The 16,248-nt window shown below is 29.0% G+C and overlaps 2 protein-coding genes across 6 annotated transcripts in view; both read left to right on the plus strand.

The window, feature by feature from the left end:
• LOC142329435 (serine-enriched protein-like) overlaps positions 1–12,224 on the plus strand; it is a 52,171-nt gene extending 39,947 nt beyond the window's left edge. For all 3 annotated transcript variants that reach the window (XM_075374068.1, XM_075374069.1, XM_075374070.1), the window contains 2 exons: positions 10,913–11,030; positions 12,093–12,224. In XM_075374068.1, coding sequence (XP_075230183.1) covers positions 10,913–11,030; positions 12,093–12,100 — 126 coding nt within the window. In that variant the 3' untranslated portion in view covers positions 12,101–12,224. The remainder of the gene's footprint in view (positions 1–10,912; positions 11,031–12,092) is intronic.
• Positions 12,225–15,078: 2,854 nt separating this feature from the next.
• LOC142329433 (E3 ubiquitin-protein ligase HERC2-like) overlaps positions 15,079–16,248 on the plus strand; it is a 29,254-nt gene continuing 28,084 nt past the window's right edge. For all 3 annotated transcript variants that reach the window (XM_075374063.1, XM_075374061.1, XM_075374064.1), the window contains exon 1: positions 15,079–15,219. The gene's annotated coding sequence lies outside the window, so the exon portion shown is untranslated. The remainder of the gene's footprint in view (positions 15,220–16,248) is intronic.

Genomic DNA, 16,248 nt, shown 5'->3' on the forward strand with positions numbered 1-16,248 from the left:
TTGGATGTGCTTTTGTAGTAAATGACAAAATCTAGATGTTTGGTCTACTTGGTATTACAAGTGTATATAATGCTGATCTGTACGCCACCAATAAGATTTTGAGTACCTTTAATCCAAAATACCGTCGCATCTTATTTGTAGCAATTCGTGTAGTGCACTCCAAGCTTTAGAACAGTGTTTCTCAACCACTGGTCCGTGAGATAATGCCACTCCTGAACAGATTGTCCACATAAAAAAAAAATAAAAAATTAAAAAGTATGAGAAAAATTTCATATAACGATAATATAGAATTTATACACTGTTGTGTAATTATTTAATAATGCTCTGTACGTATACATTGGTGAATAGTGGTGCATGTTTAATTTATTAAATACATTATATTCTTTGCACAGTTGGCAACAAGAAACTATCCTGCGACGTATGAAGTGTAGGAGTGGAAGATATCAAAACAACGCCGCCCTAAATAGTACAGCTTTGGTGATACTTTTGTTTTATGACAGCTATGTGAACGTACAACTGCAGCTAACTGCAACACTACATTTACAATTACATTATTTACTTTACACAGTTGAGTAGTAGTGTTATAGTCAAGTGGTTTACTTTTAATTATTGCAAAAACACAAATTTTTATTCTTCTTAAAATGAGTAAAAAAAGACAAGTTCTACTCTGGGATAAAATCGACTGAAACAGAAAGTGAATGTCCACCAAATAAGAAAAATAAATCTGCTTTCACAAGATGCTATAATAATGAGTATTTAAAATATGGTTTTATACTTTGGGCAGATTCTACAGAAGATAATATACATAATATGTAAAGGAAGTTAAGAATAATTTTACGATGAAACTGTCCAAAATGTTGTGACATTTAAAATCAAGACATCCCAAATGAGAAAAGAAACCATTGGAATATTTTGAACTATAAAAACAAGAATTTAATCTCCAAAATAAAAAATGTAAAGAAACTTTTATTCAAAATAAATCACAATTGAAATATTCATATTTAGTTGCACTACGTATAGCCAAAACAAAAAAATTGTTCACAACCGGAGAAAATTTAATTAAACTGGTGTAAATTGATGTTTGCAATGAAATATTTGGACCTTCAGCTGCAGATCAGATCAAACCAATTCCTTTTTCAAATGATACAATTAGTCATTGAATTGAAACTACCTGAAAATATTGAATACCAGTTAAAAAGTATTAAAAAATCACCAATGTTTGACATCCAGATCGACGAATCATGTTATATCCTTAAAAAAAGCTATTTTGCTCTGTTACGTAAGGTACATAGACTATTCTTCGGAAGAAATTAAAGAAGAATTATTATTTTACAAAAATTTAGATTCCCACATGACAAGTTCTGAAATTTTTGATTAATTAAATTCGTGTTTAATAACTATTCCTTAAACTGGGAAAATTATATCAGTCTATGTACTGATGGAGCAGCAAATATGACTGGGAAACATTGCAGAGTAACAAAAAGGAATCAAGAAATTGCTCCTCCTGACATATTATTAACACATTGCATAATACATTGCCAGCATTTAGCAGCCAGAATATGTCACCTGAATTAAATGATATTCTCTTGGAATCGACAAAAATTGTTAATTGTGTGAAGAAAAGCTATCTTAACTCTAGATTATTCACCATTCTTTGTCAAGAATTAGGAGCAGAACACCAGGATCTCTTACTTCTCCGAGAAGTAAGAGATGACTCTCTTATTTCATGGAGATGGCTCTTGCGAGGAAAAGTGCTTACAGGACTTCATGAATTAAAGACAGAAATGGAGATATTTTTGGTAGAAAACAGCTTCTGTTATCAAAATGTTTTTCCAATATGTATTGGATTGCAAAACTGGCATATTTAAGTGACATATTTTCTTACATAAACAAATTAAATTTAGGTTTGCAGGGAAGTATAACAATTGCATATAATTTTGTTAACAAAATTGATGCACTTTAAAAAAATTGAAGAAAATAATCTTGATGTATTTAATTCTTATTAATATTTTATTACTATACAAAAAGAATATCGATAATCTGAATGTAGTAATAAGTCAACATTTAAAGTCATTGTATGATGGATTTGAAAAATATTTCCCTATAAACATATATTTGCAGGAGATGAATTTATGGATAACTTTTACTGAGAATAATTGCAATAATAAAAATTTAATTAACAAAGACAAGAACATCTCTTGGAACTGAGTTCAGATAACATTAAAAAACAAATTTTTAACGACAAATTTAATTAAATTTGGACTGCAATAAAAAATAAATATCCAAATTTATATAACAAAACCATGAAAATACTTCTTCTTTTTGCTACCACATATTTGTGTGAAGTCTCATCTATGACACTTATTAAAAATAAAACAAGAAATCGTTCATCAATAAATCCATTTCTTTGTATTAGGTTTAAGTAATTTACAATCCGACATTGAAAAAATTGTGCAAAATGAGCAACAACAAATTTCTCACTAACTTTCATTATTTACGATTAGTTTGTAATATGATTTGTTCTTAGTTCCTATTATAAAATAAAACAACCTACATTTAATTTTGGTTATTTATTTTCTGATTTTCATTTATATATTGTTTTGTTGTTTATAGATAGAAATGATATTAATTAATATTATGCATATGATAATTTAATTACTAATAAAATAAAAATATGAGTGGAGGGTCTGCCGGTTCCTGTATATTTATTTTTCTATAATTTTATGGGTCCGCCATAAAAAAAAAGGTTGAGGAACACTGCTTTAGAAGGTTTGTATTCTAGACATCCTATCAGAAATTCATGATGCATTTGTTGAGTTGAACTGTCACAACACACAAGTAAGTTTCTGCTAGATCCCTAGCCATGTGAGAATCCTGGGTAATGAACTTGCAGATTCCACTGCTAAAGATGCATATAGCCAACCGTTTTTCACCACTCAAGCTTGCGAGGGTCAATTGTAAGTTTGATCTGCAAGTTAATAGGAAAATCGAAAGGGAATGAAACATAGTTGCTGGCTTCCTTAGATTCTTAGCCCTGCAAAGGATGGCTGAGAGAGGCTGAATTTGTTACAAATGTATAGATAGAATAGTAAATCTGGGTCGCTAGGGGCCCATCTTTGTGCTTACTTTGCCATGATAGGCATTTTGGCATCGAGCCCTGGATAACTTAGATATTCACTGTTAGGATGAGAATGGATATGTTAAGAACTCTGCGGTAGAGCTCCAGTGTGGGAGACCTTGCTCCCAAAAGTGGATCAGAGCAGAGGAATGTTTTCATTAGAGGCTAATTAAATTTGTGGCTAATTAAATTTTTTACTTTAAGTAAATTGAATAGTAAGACAAAATTGTCTTTATTGCGATCAACGCTTGTTTTTTTGGTATGAGGATAGAATTTCTGATGTTTAATGACTCGGTCAAGTAATGATCTGAGTGTATAGTCTAATTGAAGTTATATATAGGAAGAGTTTTTGTGTGAAACCTTCGATGTTAGAGAAAAGCACAGGGATTGTGCTTTCAAGAATCGGTTAATTTGATAGTTGAGGGTTGTAAGATACGGTAGGTGGTCATGATTGGAAGAGGCCATACGCAGGCGATAGTAAGTTCTGTAAATACACTGATTGAAATTTCATCTGCTGAGGTATTTGCATCGGTGGCATCTTGACAGAAGCAAAATTGATGACTGTGTTGTGATATCAAATTTAGAGGGTCTAAAAGATGACCTCTGGTAAAGCCCATCAGGGCTAGGGGATGGTATAGCAACCAGGATCGCCACAAGGCGGATGTCTTTCCCTAGAGGGGTCAGGATGTTATAATACTACTTAGGCAATGTATTATTTTTTTTTATAATGATATATAAAATGTATTACTATGAGTAGTTACGATTATGTTTATCCAACCTTACTCATAGATTTTTACGTTAATATTGCTAAATTCTAAGGATTTTTTTGTGTTTGTTTGAAGATTTTATGAAATTATTTTTAAATAATCAATTTCTTTTGAAAATTATAGTCGTATATTTTTTGTAATAACTTGAATATTCCTTAAAAAAATGTATGCTTTGAAAATAATACATTAATGTTAAGAAATATATTTTAATATATCAGTTTTAAATTATTTTTTGGTGGGGAGAGGATGTTCAGTTTATTTATAAAATTATTATTGTTTGTATTCCTAAATTATATTCGAAGTCCTCTATAATGGAAACATTAATAAATAATGTTACATTAATACTATTTGTATTTGTTTAATGTTTCTTCGTTTTTACATTGCTTTATTTTTTTATTTTATTCACAATTTGCACTCATTACTTTCCGTATTATTGTTATTTTTAATTGTAAAAATTTCTTTCTTTCTTCTATTAATAGAATAAGATTATAGTATGTTATTATTTGTAAAAAGAAGACAATTATGTGTTATTAAATGTTCAAAAACTGTGTTGAATTGTACAATACCAGTTTTACCAGGGTCACATCCAATCACCCCCCCCTCTCCAGAGAATGTGAATGCATCTTTGTGTCAATTTTTTTTTACTGAAACTTAATAAGAGTTGAAATGAATGTTATCATAACCTTTTTTTGAACAATAAAGCTTATAATAATTTAGAACAAATTTTATAATAATTATTTTTAATGTTTATATATGAAGTGCGAGAATTTCAGGAGGAAGTGAGGTGATAGGGTGATTGAGATTGATTTTTTTCTATAAAATTGACGAATATTATTTTAAATATTCAACATTTTGCAAAAAAATCAAATAAAATTTAATAAATATTTTGTTTTCAAAATATCATCAATATTTTTAGTCAGATAGTTTTTTAACAAAATATTTAAAATGCGGTAAAAAAGAATAAAATATGAATTCTGTTTGTTAATTAGTATATACTTGTTTGTTTGTGTATTCATGTAGATTATATCTACATATGTTATAGTGGGTTTTTTCTTAGAATCATTATTTGTTAAAAATTTCTACAAATGCATATTTAAACGTTATGACATGGGTTTAGAAAAGTTATGTTTAAATAAACTTGATTTGATTTGTAATTAAAAAGTTAATTTTAAAATAAATTTGTATATTAACCTTATAGATATTCAATCAAGGATGCATAATTGTTTTGTACCAGAACTAGTTAATGTATTAAATAAATTTTTGTATTGTAGATTCTTATACATTATCTAGACTACTTACATATTACAAGTGAATGGAAATAAAATGAATAATTCAATATCCAAAAAAATAAATTCAATTATCTTTTTATTGCTAAAAAATAAAACAATAAAATTAATAAAAAAACAGTTTTTTTTTTGTGAAAAGTTCCCTTAGGTTTTTTTATGACTAAGTTTTTACTAAAGCCATATGAATTTGCTTTAAAATGAATAAAAAATGTCTAGTAACAATGCTTTCTTAATTTAAAGCATAAATGCTTTATTTTTGCCTGATAAAAAACTTTTCAGTTAGTTAAATTTTTTCTTTTTTATATTCTTATTTATAGTCACATTAAATTTTTTTTTCTTCAGTCATTTGACTGGTTTGGTGCAGCTCTCCAAGATTCCCTATCTAGTGTTAGTCGTTTCATTTCGGTATACCCCTTACATCCTACATCCCTAACAATTTGTTTTACATATTCCAAACGTTGCCTGCCTGCATAATTTTTTCCTTCCTATCTGTCCCTCCAATATTAAAGCGACTATTCCAGGATGCCTTAATATGTGGCCTATAAGTCTATCTCTACTTTTAACTATATTTTTCCAAACGCTTATTTCTTCATCTATTTGCGACAACACCTCTTTTTTTGTCACTTTATCCACCCATCTGATTTTTAACATTCTCCTATAGCACCACATTTCAAAAGCTTCTAATCTTTTCTTCTCAGGTACTCTGATTGTCCAAGTTTCACTTCCATATAAAGCGACACTCTAAACATATACTTTCAAAACTGTTTTCCTCACGTTTAAATTAATTTTTGATGTAAACAAATTATATTTCTGACTGAAGGCTCGTTTCGCCTGTGCTATTCGGCATTTTATATCGCTCCTGCTTCGTCCATCTTTAGTAATTCTACTTCCCAAATAACAAAATTCGTCTACTTCCATAATCTTTTCTCTTGCTATTTTCACATTCAGTGGTCCATCTTCGTTATTTCTAAATTTCATTACTTTCATTTTGTTCTTGTTTATTTTCATGTGGTAGTTCTTGCATAGGACTTCATCCATGCCATTCATTGTTCTTTCTAAATCCTTTTTACTCTCAGCTAGAATTACTGTATCATCAGAAAATCATACTTTATCTTTATCTTTTCAGCTTGTACTATTACTCCAAATCTAAATTGTTCTTTAACATCATTAACTGCTAGTTCTATGTAAAGATTAAAAAGTAATGGTGATAGGGAACATTCTTTATTTTTTATTTAAGTACGTTTTTTATTTACAAATAGTTGGATCGTAAAACGGAAATATTTCGAATAAAACTCATTACCCCATTTTTGACATGATCGTAATACTTTTCTCTTTAATTTAGCTATTCTAGCTGTATTCACTGAGAAAGTATAAATAAAGAAACTACAAAGAATCAAACTTTGAATGCATAAGAATTAATTAATGCATTATGATAAATATTTTTTATTTATTGTCTTGTCAAAAAATAAGAAATTTATATTTTCATTAGTCAGATAAGAAAGATATTACATTTTTTATCAAGTAAATATTCTTTTCTCTTATTTCATTGCTTAATTTATCCTTTTTTTATTTCTTAATATTTTGATAATTTTTTTTTGCTGTAAAATATCAGGTTTTAAGATTTTGAATAGCAGATAATTTGATTTTTCTTTTTGGGTGTTTTTTTTTTTTTTAGGAAAAAGGGAAAATTGACATAAGTGTATTAAATATTTTTTTAATTTATGTTCATTAGACAATTTTTTCTTCATTTCCTTCTTAATTTAATATCATATTTTAAATTTCTAATAAATTTACGTGAATGCCTATCTGTAATTATTAATAACTTATCTATTATAAAATATTTTATATCTTTAAAGATTTGTAATGAAATTATAATTTTATTGTGGTGCATGTTCCATTGATTCAGTTGAGAAATCTTTTTCAGTTTAAAAACGGTTGTATTCCATCCACTTCTTGGTTCCATATTGTTTGCTTAGATTTTCTTTTGTCTTATTCTTTCTATAAATTTCTTGCACTAATTATTCATAACTAAACTTTCATAAATATGATCTTGCAGTTCTGTCTTTTTTCATATGTAGAAAACTAATTATGCTATTCACTTCTATAGTTGGTGTGTGAAACAATGACAGCTTTACGTTACTTGTTTAATTATGGATGACAGATGAGTGTGTAACAGAATTATAAATGTTAGTAGCTGTTGTACATGCATCATGTTGCTGTGATAACTGGTTTATTTTCAATAACCAGAAAGGAGTTTAGTTTTTGAATAACTTATTTATGTATTATTATTTTAATTCTTTTTTCACTGAATATTTTTTGAAAAAAAATATATTACCGTATTTTAACAGAAGGAAGAGAATTTATATGTAGTTATGGTTAAATATGCAGTTTAGAAAAAACACTGTTCAGTATAAAAATACTATGTTAAATATAAAAATCTTACTTTTAAATCATAACATTTGTTTTAGCAAAAACAATGCAGAATTTGTATAATGCAATCAAAAAATGTTTTGAAATTATTCAATTAATGGCAAGTCATTTAAATTTATACGTATTATAAAACTATGATTAGTTATTAAAAGTATCATTGGAAAAACAACTAATAGAATTATTAAATATTTATTGATTTATTTTCAAAACACTGGAACAATTTTTCCCATCGGATCTTTCAAAGTTAATTAGAACTCAAAAAAAAAAATTGTTGGTTAAGGTATGTTTTTTGTTTTCTCTTGAAGCATACTACCTGTATGAGGGCTGTTTCAAAGTTCTATATCTGACAGAGGAAATAAAAGATTTTTCAGAAATTTTTATTTTCAACATAATCATCTTGCAGTTAGATAGATTTAGACCAGTAACTTTCCATTTTTTTAATACCTTCAGTATAATGTGACTTGTCAAATTCAAAATAAATGCTTGTCTCAGATTTGACCACATCATTTGAAGTGAATCTTCATCTAATGAGCTACCTCTTCAGGTTTAGAAAGAAAAAGCAATTGCTGAGAGCCAAATTTGGTGAATACAGTCATGTGGAAGCAAGTTAAAGCATAGGTCAGTGTTTCCCAAACTGTGCGCCATGGCACCCCGGGGAGCCACGATCTCTTCACAGGGGTGCTTTAAAATATTGTAAAAGCTTCATAATTAATTAAAACAAGACATTTATAATTATTAATTTAATGTTGAAGTAAAAAAAAATGAAGATACACGATTTTTATTTATTTTTATCACTTAATTACAGGTAGTCATACTTTTACTTAGGGTAGGGCGCCATGGAAAAATTTTAATTGAAAATCTGCGACTTGGAAAGGGTGCTTTGACTTAGAAAAGTCTGGGAATCACTGGCAGTCATGGAGTTTTTCAGCCAGGATGCAACCTGAGATGTATGTGCAATCCCCAGGCGTGTTACTGTGGTGAAAGAGTCCTTTTGGCCAAATGTAGACAATTTAATAGCACATTTCAATAATATCAGTAATGAAACTTAATATTCGCAGTGATGGTCCTGCCTTTTTCCAGATATTCTATGAGTACCACACCATGTGAATCCAAAGAACCGCAGCTACGGCTTTTTCTGTAGATGCAACCATTTTCGCTTTCTTTAATGCACTTTCACTTGCTCCCACCCACTGTTTGGACTGCTATTTCATGTCTGATATATAATAGTGAGTCCATATTTCATCTACTGTTATAAAATGTTGAAGAAACTCAGTGAAATCACATTTAAATAATTCCAAACACCCTTTAGAAGTGTTCAATTGAATGCATTTTTGGTTGATTGTTAACAAATGCAGCATTCATCAAGTAGAAAGCTTTTTCATACCTAAAAGATTATGTAAAATGTAGTGGGACAGTCTGTCGAGATGTTTGTCATATCAGTAAGCTCGCTTACCTTCAGTTGGTGATAATTTAGTACAAAACTGTAGATTTTTATGATGGTTTTGTTAGTTTTTAGGTGTTTATCATCTTGAATTTATGTGTGACCATGTTTAAATTAAGCAGATAAATTTTTTACTATTGAAAACAAAGGGGGAAAATTCCTATAAAATGGAATCTAACTCTTTTTTCTATATCCATATGGGTTTGTAAACCTTTTAAAGCAAAATACTTTATAATAGCTTGAACCCAATTTTATCCAATTTTCAGAAAATATCGAATCCTGTTTGCTTTACTTTATTATCAGAAACAAGCAACTGAACTCATTCATCTGGAATTTTGCAACACACTATCTAAAAGATCATACTTTATAAAAATCGTTGACATATTTCTGCCATCTCTGTTTAAGGCTGAGAACTATCTGACTGAACCTCATCTGCTTCAAAACAAAAAACAACTAACATATATTAACCAACAATTACGTAAAATGGCTAACATTCTCGGAAAAGAGCCTTTTGCTGATCTTTAAACAATCCCTGAAAATGTTTAATAATAAAGGAATATGGTGCTTCTTTCAAATTGACAAACAGATTATAGAAAACAATAAAAAAATATACTATAATAAATACAGCAACCTATTATTATACAGATTAGACTTCAGGATTATTGCAAATCGTCTCAGAAACAGAACAGACTCATATAAAGACATTTAAACACAACATATAAATTTTGTGTGTACGATATCTCAGTATTTTTGAACAATATAAGATTCACAATTGCACAAAATTTGTGTAGAAATTGTGCAAAAAAATGACACCAAATTTATCCACAATTCTGCGCAAAATTTCACTATTGCACAAAATTATTCAAAAAATATCATATTAAAACACAATATAGATTAATTATATTATTCAAGTACATATTTGAACGGGTTTTTAATATTTTAAAATAGGTGACATTAACAGTTGTGTTACTACTAGTAACTCTCTTGAATAATGTGCTTATAATTAGCTCTAAAAAAAAATTAGTATTTTGAGAGTAAGTTATTTAATATTTAATTGTTTTAAAGTGTTTCTATGTTTTGTAATGCTGTTCAATAAATAAAATTTGATTTCTTGGGTTTATCTGTAATAAGCAATTCATTAGTATATGATATATTTTATTATATTTGTTATTATTTAAGTGAAGCTACACTGACTCTTACTTGACTTTACCTGACTAGACTGCGATTATGTTAGAAAATCCAATCGTTCATTTTCTAATGAGGACAATTAAATTATTTCCTGATTAGACTTGACTTCACAGATAAAATTGTGTAGTGCTCTTGGGTTGATACTTAAATCAAGTTCCCCTACCTCTTCGAAATAGTTTTGAGAACACTGATTTGTGTTTCTCTCCTTAATATTTGGTGTACACATTTTGTTTGTTACAGAGTACAGTTTAATAACCATTTCAGTTTACTAATAAAATAGAAAAAAGAAAATTGACAGATTTAATATGGGAGAATACTATAATAAACAAAACTGAAAATAAAATTTACAAATTAATGAGTGGAAATTTCCATATTTTTATCTTTTTTCTTTACATATTTATTCATCCATTTTTGTTTTCTTTTCACTGTGCACCAAAAATTCAAATTCATAATCTGGAGTTTGTTAGTACAAATCTCAGAGTGTGAGTAGAATGGATATACTTCTTTAGCAAGGTTTTACAACAAAGTAAACTCATATTTGGCCTGGAAGCCGCACTCAAGTGCATTTACTCTAATCAAGTCAGCATCTGATGTAGTCTCACCTTTAATATTAAAATTATCTTAGTATTATTTATTAATAATGTTATTTATTTACATATTGTTTTTATTATTTGTTATTTAGCCTGCTTCAAATCAGCATTTTACATTAATTATTGAAGAATTTGAACCAGACGTATTTAGACAGTTGATTGAATACATACATACTGGCTGTGTTACTCTTCAGCCTCGTACATTATTGGGTAGTTAATTATATTTTTTAATTTTATCATAACAGTTTTGAACTGTTGGTGTTATAAATATACTGTTTTTCTGGTAACAAGTAGGAAATCATTTTTTAGTTATTTGTATTTAATTATTTAGTCATACCTTACCATATATGTCTTTGCTGATTTTATTTTTCATAGATTTATTTAGATGGTTATGAAATTTTTATTCTTATGTATTTTTATTTCGCAATTATATTTAAAAAAAAAAAAAACATAATGCATAATTGTGAAAAGAACTCAAAAAAATTATTGAATTTGACAAGAAAACTGTATGCTACTGTATTATATGCTGTATGAATTACTCTTCCCCACCTATCTCTCTCACTCCCTCCCTTCACAGTTTGGGAATCTGTCCTAGACCAATCCAACAGGTCTAGAAATATAAACATAAATGAACATTCATAAATAAATAGTTGAATATTAAAAATGATGAATTATTTAAATTGCCACACTTGAATTGATAGCTAGCTTAGTTGAAATCAAATTTTAATTCAACTGATCATATTAACTATCAGTTTTACCTATGACAAAGGTAATACATTACCTAAAATAATTGATGATTCATTGGATTTGAAAATACTTATGTAAATTCGTAAGTTTACATTTAGCTTCCTATTAATTTTGGTTTATTTATGATGGTTTTTGTCGGTAATTATAAAGTTTATTATAATCTTGTAATTACTGGTGTAGTATAAAATTAAAAATGATTTTCTAATTTTTGCCATACAAATTTTCTGTAATTATGTAAAAATAAGGAACTCACCTCTGATTTAAATAAAATTTTTCATATATCTTATTTAGGATCTAAGTTGTTTGTTAAAATTGAAATTATTCATTGGAAACACCTTTCATTCAAGTTACACCCTTCGTAAATTACACAGAATCGAAACCAAAAATTTTGTAATTAAGAATTAAGCGCTATATATTATTTTTGGACTAAATAGGTGAGGCAAGTTCTTAATTGTTTATAATTATCAGTTTATCTTTTGTTTTAATTATTTATTTACTTACTTGTATTTTATTCACAACTTTCAGGTTCTTGAGTTTGTTGACGAACATGGTAATGAGGTTTTAAACCTTGATTCATTTACTTTATTACCACAGCATGTTGTTCGTTTAATTTTAGCGAGAGAAGAATTGAGAGCTGATGAATTTACAAAGTTTCAGGTAGATTTTGTTTTATTTTAAGTTTGATTTTAATCAAATTTGTCTTATAATAAAATTACATACTTTAAAGATAATAATAAGTGTGATCTTATATATATATATATATATATATATACTATATGTGTGTGTGTGTGTGTATATATATATATATATATATATATATGTGTGTGTGTGTGTGTGTGTGTGTGTGTGTGTGTATGTGTATATATATATATATATATATATATATATATATATATATATATAATATATATAAATGTTTGTTTGTTTGACCCATATGTGTTCCTATACATTCATCTGATTGCAACAAAACTTTCATGAGTAGTTGTGTGCATGCCTTTGAAGGTTTCTAAATTAGTTTGGACCCGCTAGGTGGCACAGGGGTCAAGATATTTCAAAAAAATTGTATTTATGGTCCAATTTGGCTCCTATTCAGAATATCTATTATTTACATAAAAGAAATATTTTTGCGTAAAGGCAAGATGGAAAAAGGAATAAGGGATGAGGGGAAAAGGTAAAGATTGGAAGAGGGAAAAAAACAAAGGTAAATTTTGTGATGTTCAATTTTTTAATGTTTTATCAAACTTTCATTTACTGAAGATCATGGGTGTCACAACTAACCTATGTAACCCATGATGTCACCTGTATGTCATCAGCTATGACGCCATACTAATAATTATTGGCACCACAATAAAAGTGAAAGATCGAAATGAAGCATTTTATAGCGAGTGGTAAATTGCAATGAATATACGATACCTTTCATCATCCCAACCCCCATCGGGGAAGACTTGTGGTGATTCTGGTTGCCCCTCTCCACACCCACGCCCCCGTTCGCAGCCCTGATGGGCTTAACGGAGGTTGTCTTTTGACCCTGTAACTGATTACATCTCAAAGTAATTAGGCAGGCCTCATTGGGATGCCACCGATGTAAACATTTTTGTAGACATTTACATCAGTGAATTTTGACTCGTCTTAGCCTTCACTGTAGGATTCTTTTGGACATCTTGATTGTCCTACTTCGTTGCCATCTGAACTAGCTAACTGAGTTCGCAGAAGCAGGAACCCTGCGCCTTGTTCTGCATTTAAGTAAGCTACTAGTGAGTAAATGCCTCATAATGTTTGAGGCAAATTCAGTAAAAATAAAACATACCACAAGAAAATGTTGTTCACAAGAGAATGATACCTTTCAACAGCTGGAGTTCCAGCCGATGCTATTGTGTATATATTTACTGGTTGATCTACATCTGTATGCACATGAATTGATACTAATCAATTAATACCATTCTACATATGTTTAATTCAGAGCTAACAGCAGCAGTTCATTAGTATAGAGGTAAAGACCATAACAGTTCTATGGTAGATTACCTGGCTACGTTTGGCTATTTAGAGAATGATAATAAAATCAAAGACTAAAAACTTATTAAAGAAGCCGTAATGCTGTTTCAAGAAACCATAAGTTGCTGATAGATGGTGAACTGAACAACGAAACCCGACAATTAACATAGACACCTTGTTGCGGCGAGCAGGATTTTTCAAACTTTTATAGACCCATTCTATAATATAGAGAAAGTTGAGACTGTCTTGGCATTATATGTTGGTAAAGCAAAGTCTTTTAGATATCGCTGAGAGAGCGTTTTGAGATGTGGTCTGTTCTCTTAGGACTCTCATTTTACCACAACTGAAATAATCCTGGTGTACTGATATTAAACAAACAAGGTAGTCACAATAATGATAGGCGGAAACCATCACTATCTCTAGTAAAATTCGATGGTGAAGGTTTATTACTAGCTCATGTGGTTTACTCTGTGAGAAATAATTCCTTAGTTGAAATCCATATAGACTCTGAAGAACAGTGGGATTACAGTTCCACGAAATAGGTCACACATTAGGTTTTGTTCATTCAAATGAAAAGAAAAATATCACGTACCCGTATTACTCTACAAAACTGGAATTGGATAACGATGATGTTGTAGTTATACAAAGCCTATATGGAATGGTTGCTGCTTCAGTGGGTACAGCATTTACACCGGTGACCGAAAAGGATATTGAGGACAACCCTGAAATATGTAGTTTTGTATCTTCAACTACAATAAAATTTTTAATCGTCAATCAATTTTTTTTCATTGTCGATGAAAACCTAGTATGGATCTTCCAACTTTTTTGTCAGGTTTATTTAGTCAGGCTATTTTAGAATAGCCTATTTTTTCAAGGCTATTTAGTCTTGGACTATTTTAACAGGTCACGACTGTTGCAATATTTAATAAGTTGCCAAATCTTTAAAAAAATCCTCCCACCAGTTTATTTAAAATAAAACTATTTATCTGTATACTGTTCAGCGTGTACATACTATGAACATCTGAACAGTAAATTATTTTGTAATAATTTTTTACATTTATATATTTCTTACCATAATATTATTTCATGTGTGTGTGTATTAAAAAATTTAAGTGCATTTCAAAATCATCAATTTTTATCTTAAAATTTGTTTTTCTGTTTGTAATTAATCGTATAATGTTATGTTCTGTATAATGTATTTTTATGTACAATCAAATTAAAGTTGTATTTATTTGTGCACGTGTAAACTTAAAAAAAATAAAATAAATAAAACTGATTACAAATAATTACACTAAAAATTGGAAAGTAATACTTAATTTTTTTTACAGTTTTAAACTGTTCTTATTTTGATGACAAAATAAGAGTTAGTTGTTTGTATTATCTCTGATTTATTAGATTATTTTCTTCAGTTGCTCAAAAAATTGTATGTAAGATTTTTATTCATTTTTTTAATTATATAATGATATTTTTGTTGCAGGCAGCATTAATGTGGAGCAAAAAGTATTGTGACAGTAATCAGAATATGGTATTAAAAGATGTTATTGGTAATTTTCTTGAATATATCCAATTTCACAAAATACCAGCCAACGTGTTAATGAGAGAAGTTCACCCTCTTGGCCTTGTACCTTATAGCATTATTATGAATGCCCTCGCATATCAGGTCAATCATTCTTTATTATTATTACATTTTTTACGTTTATGTTTTTTTCAACTATGTGTTTGGAACTTTACTAAGATGTTGATTATAATCATAATATGTACAATCATTTGTAATCTTACCAGTATGTTTCATTCACTTCAGCACAGTTTTATGTTGTCTGTTTTTATTTTTGACTGTGGTTGGATTCAGAATTTTTATTTTCCCACTTATAGCAATATGGTGGTATAGCATACATAGCTACAATGGTAAAGTATATAGATCAATCAAAAAAGAGATTCTAAAAGGTTGGTCTTTTTTTAAATTTTGTACCTAAGGAAATGGAAATTAGACAATCATTAGAAATTATCTAAGCTATCAAAGGGTTATTAAATTATGTGAAAAATTTTGCCTATGGTTTGAATAAAACTTTGAGATACATTTCCCATGATGTCCATATCATCGTGCTTCTTTGACCAATTCTGTCCAAAATTAAACGATATCAATATCTTTTATATAGAAATCATTGTGCCAAATTATATCCATTCTGAAGATATCAAGCAGAAAACAGGCCAACATATGAGGGTTGATCAATAAGTATCCTATTTGAAGATACATGGTGTTGTTGAGGAATTACTATAGTATCATCTGTCAAACTACCTGTACAAAATTTCAGACTGATTCATAGGTTAGTTTTTATTTGACAGCCATTTGTATTAAATATGTTTGGTGTTTTTCGATACAATAGGAAAAAACAATATCGATCTGTAATTCGCTTTTAATTTTTGGATGGAAAAATGTGCGAAGAAATAAAAGCAAAGTTGTATTCTGCCTATAGAGACTCTTCACCATCTATGACAACTCTGAGATATTGATTTAATAAATTTAAATGTGCCTGTACATCTGTTTTTGATGAGGAGCGCCCAGGTCGCCAGTGGATGTGATTACTGAGAAAACCATTGAAAAGATCCGTGACATGATTCTTGCTGATCGCCAAATGAAAGTGCACGAAGTAGCAGAAGCTGTAGGTGTGTCATATCGAACAGCAATAAA

Source organism: Lycorma delicatula, chromosome 8 (genome assembly GCF_047948215.1).
Source record: "Lycorma delicatula isolate Av1 chromosome 8, ASM4794821v1, whole genome shotgun sequence".
NCBI lineage: Eukaryota > Metazoa > Arthropoda > Insecta > Hemiptera > Fulgoridae > Lycorma > Lycorma delicatula.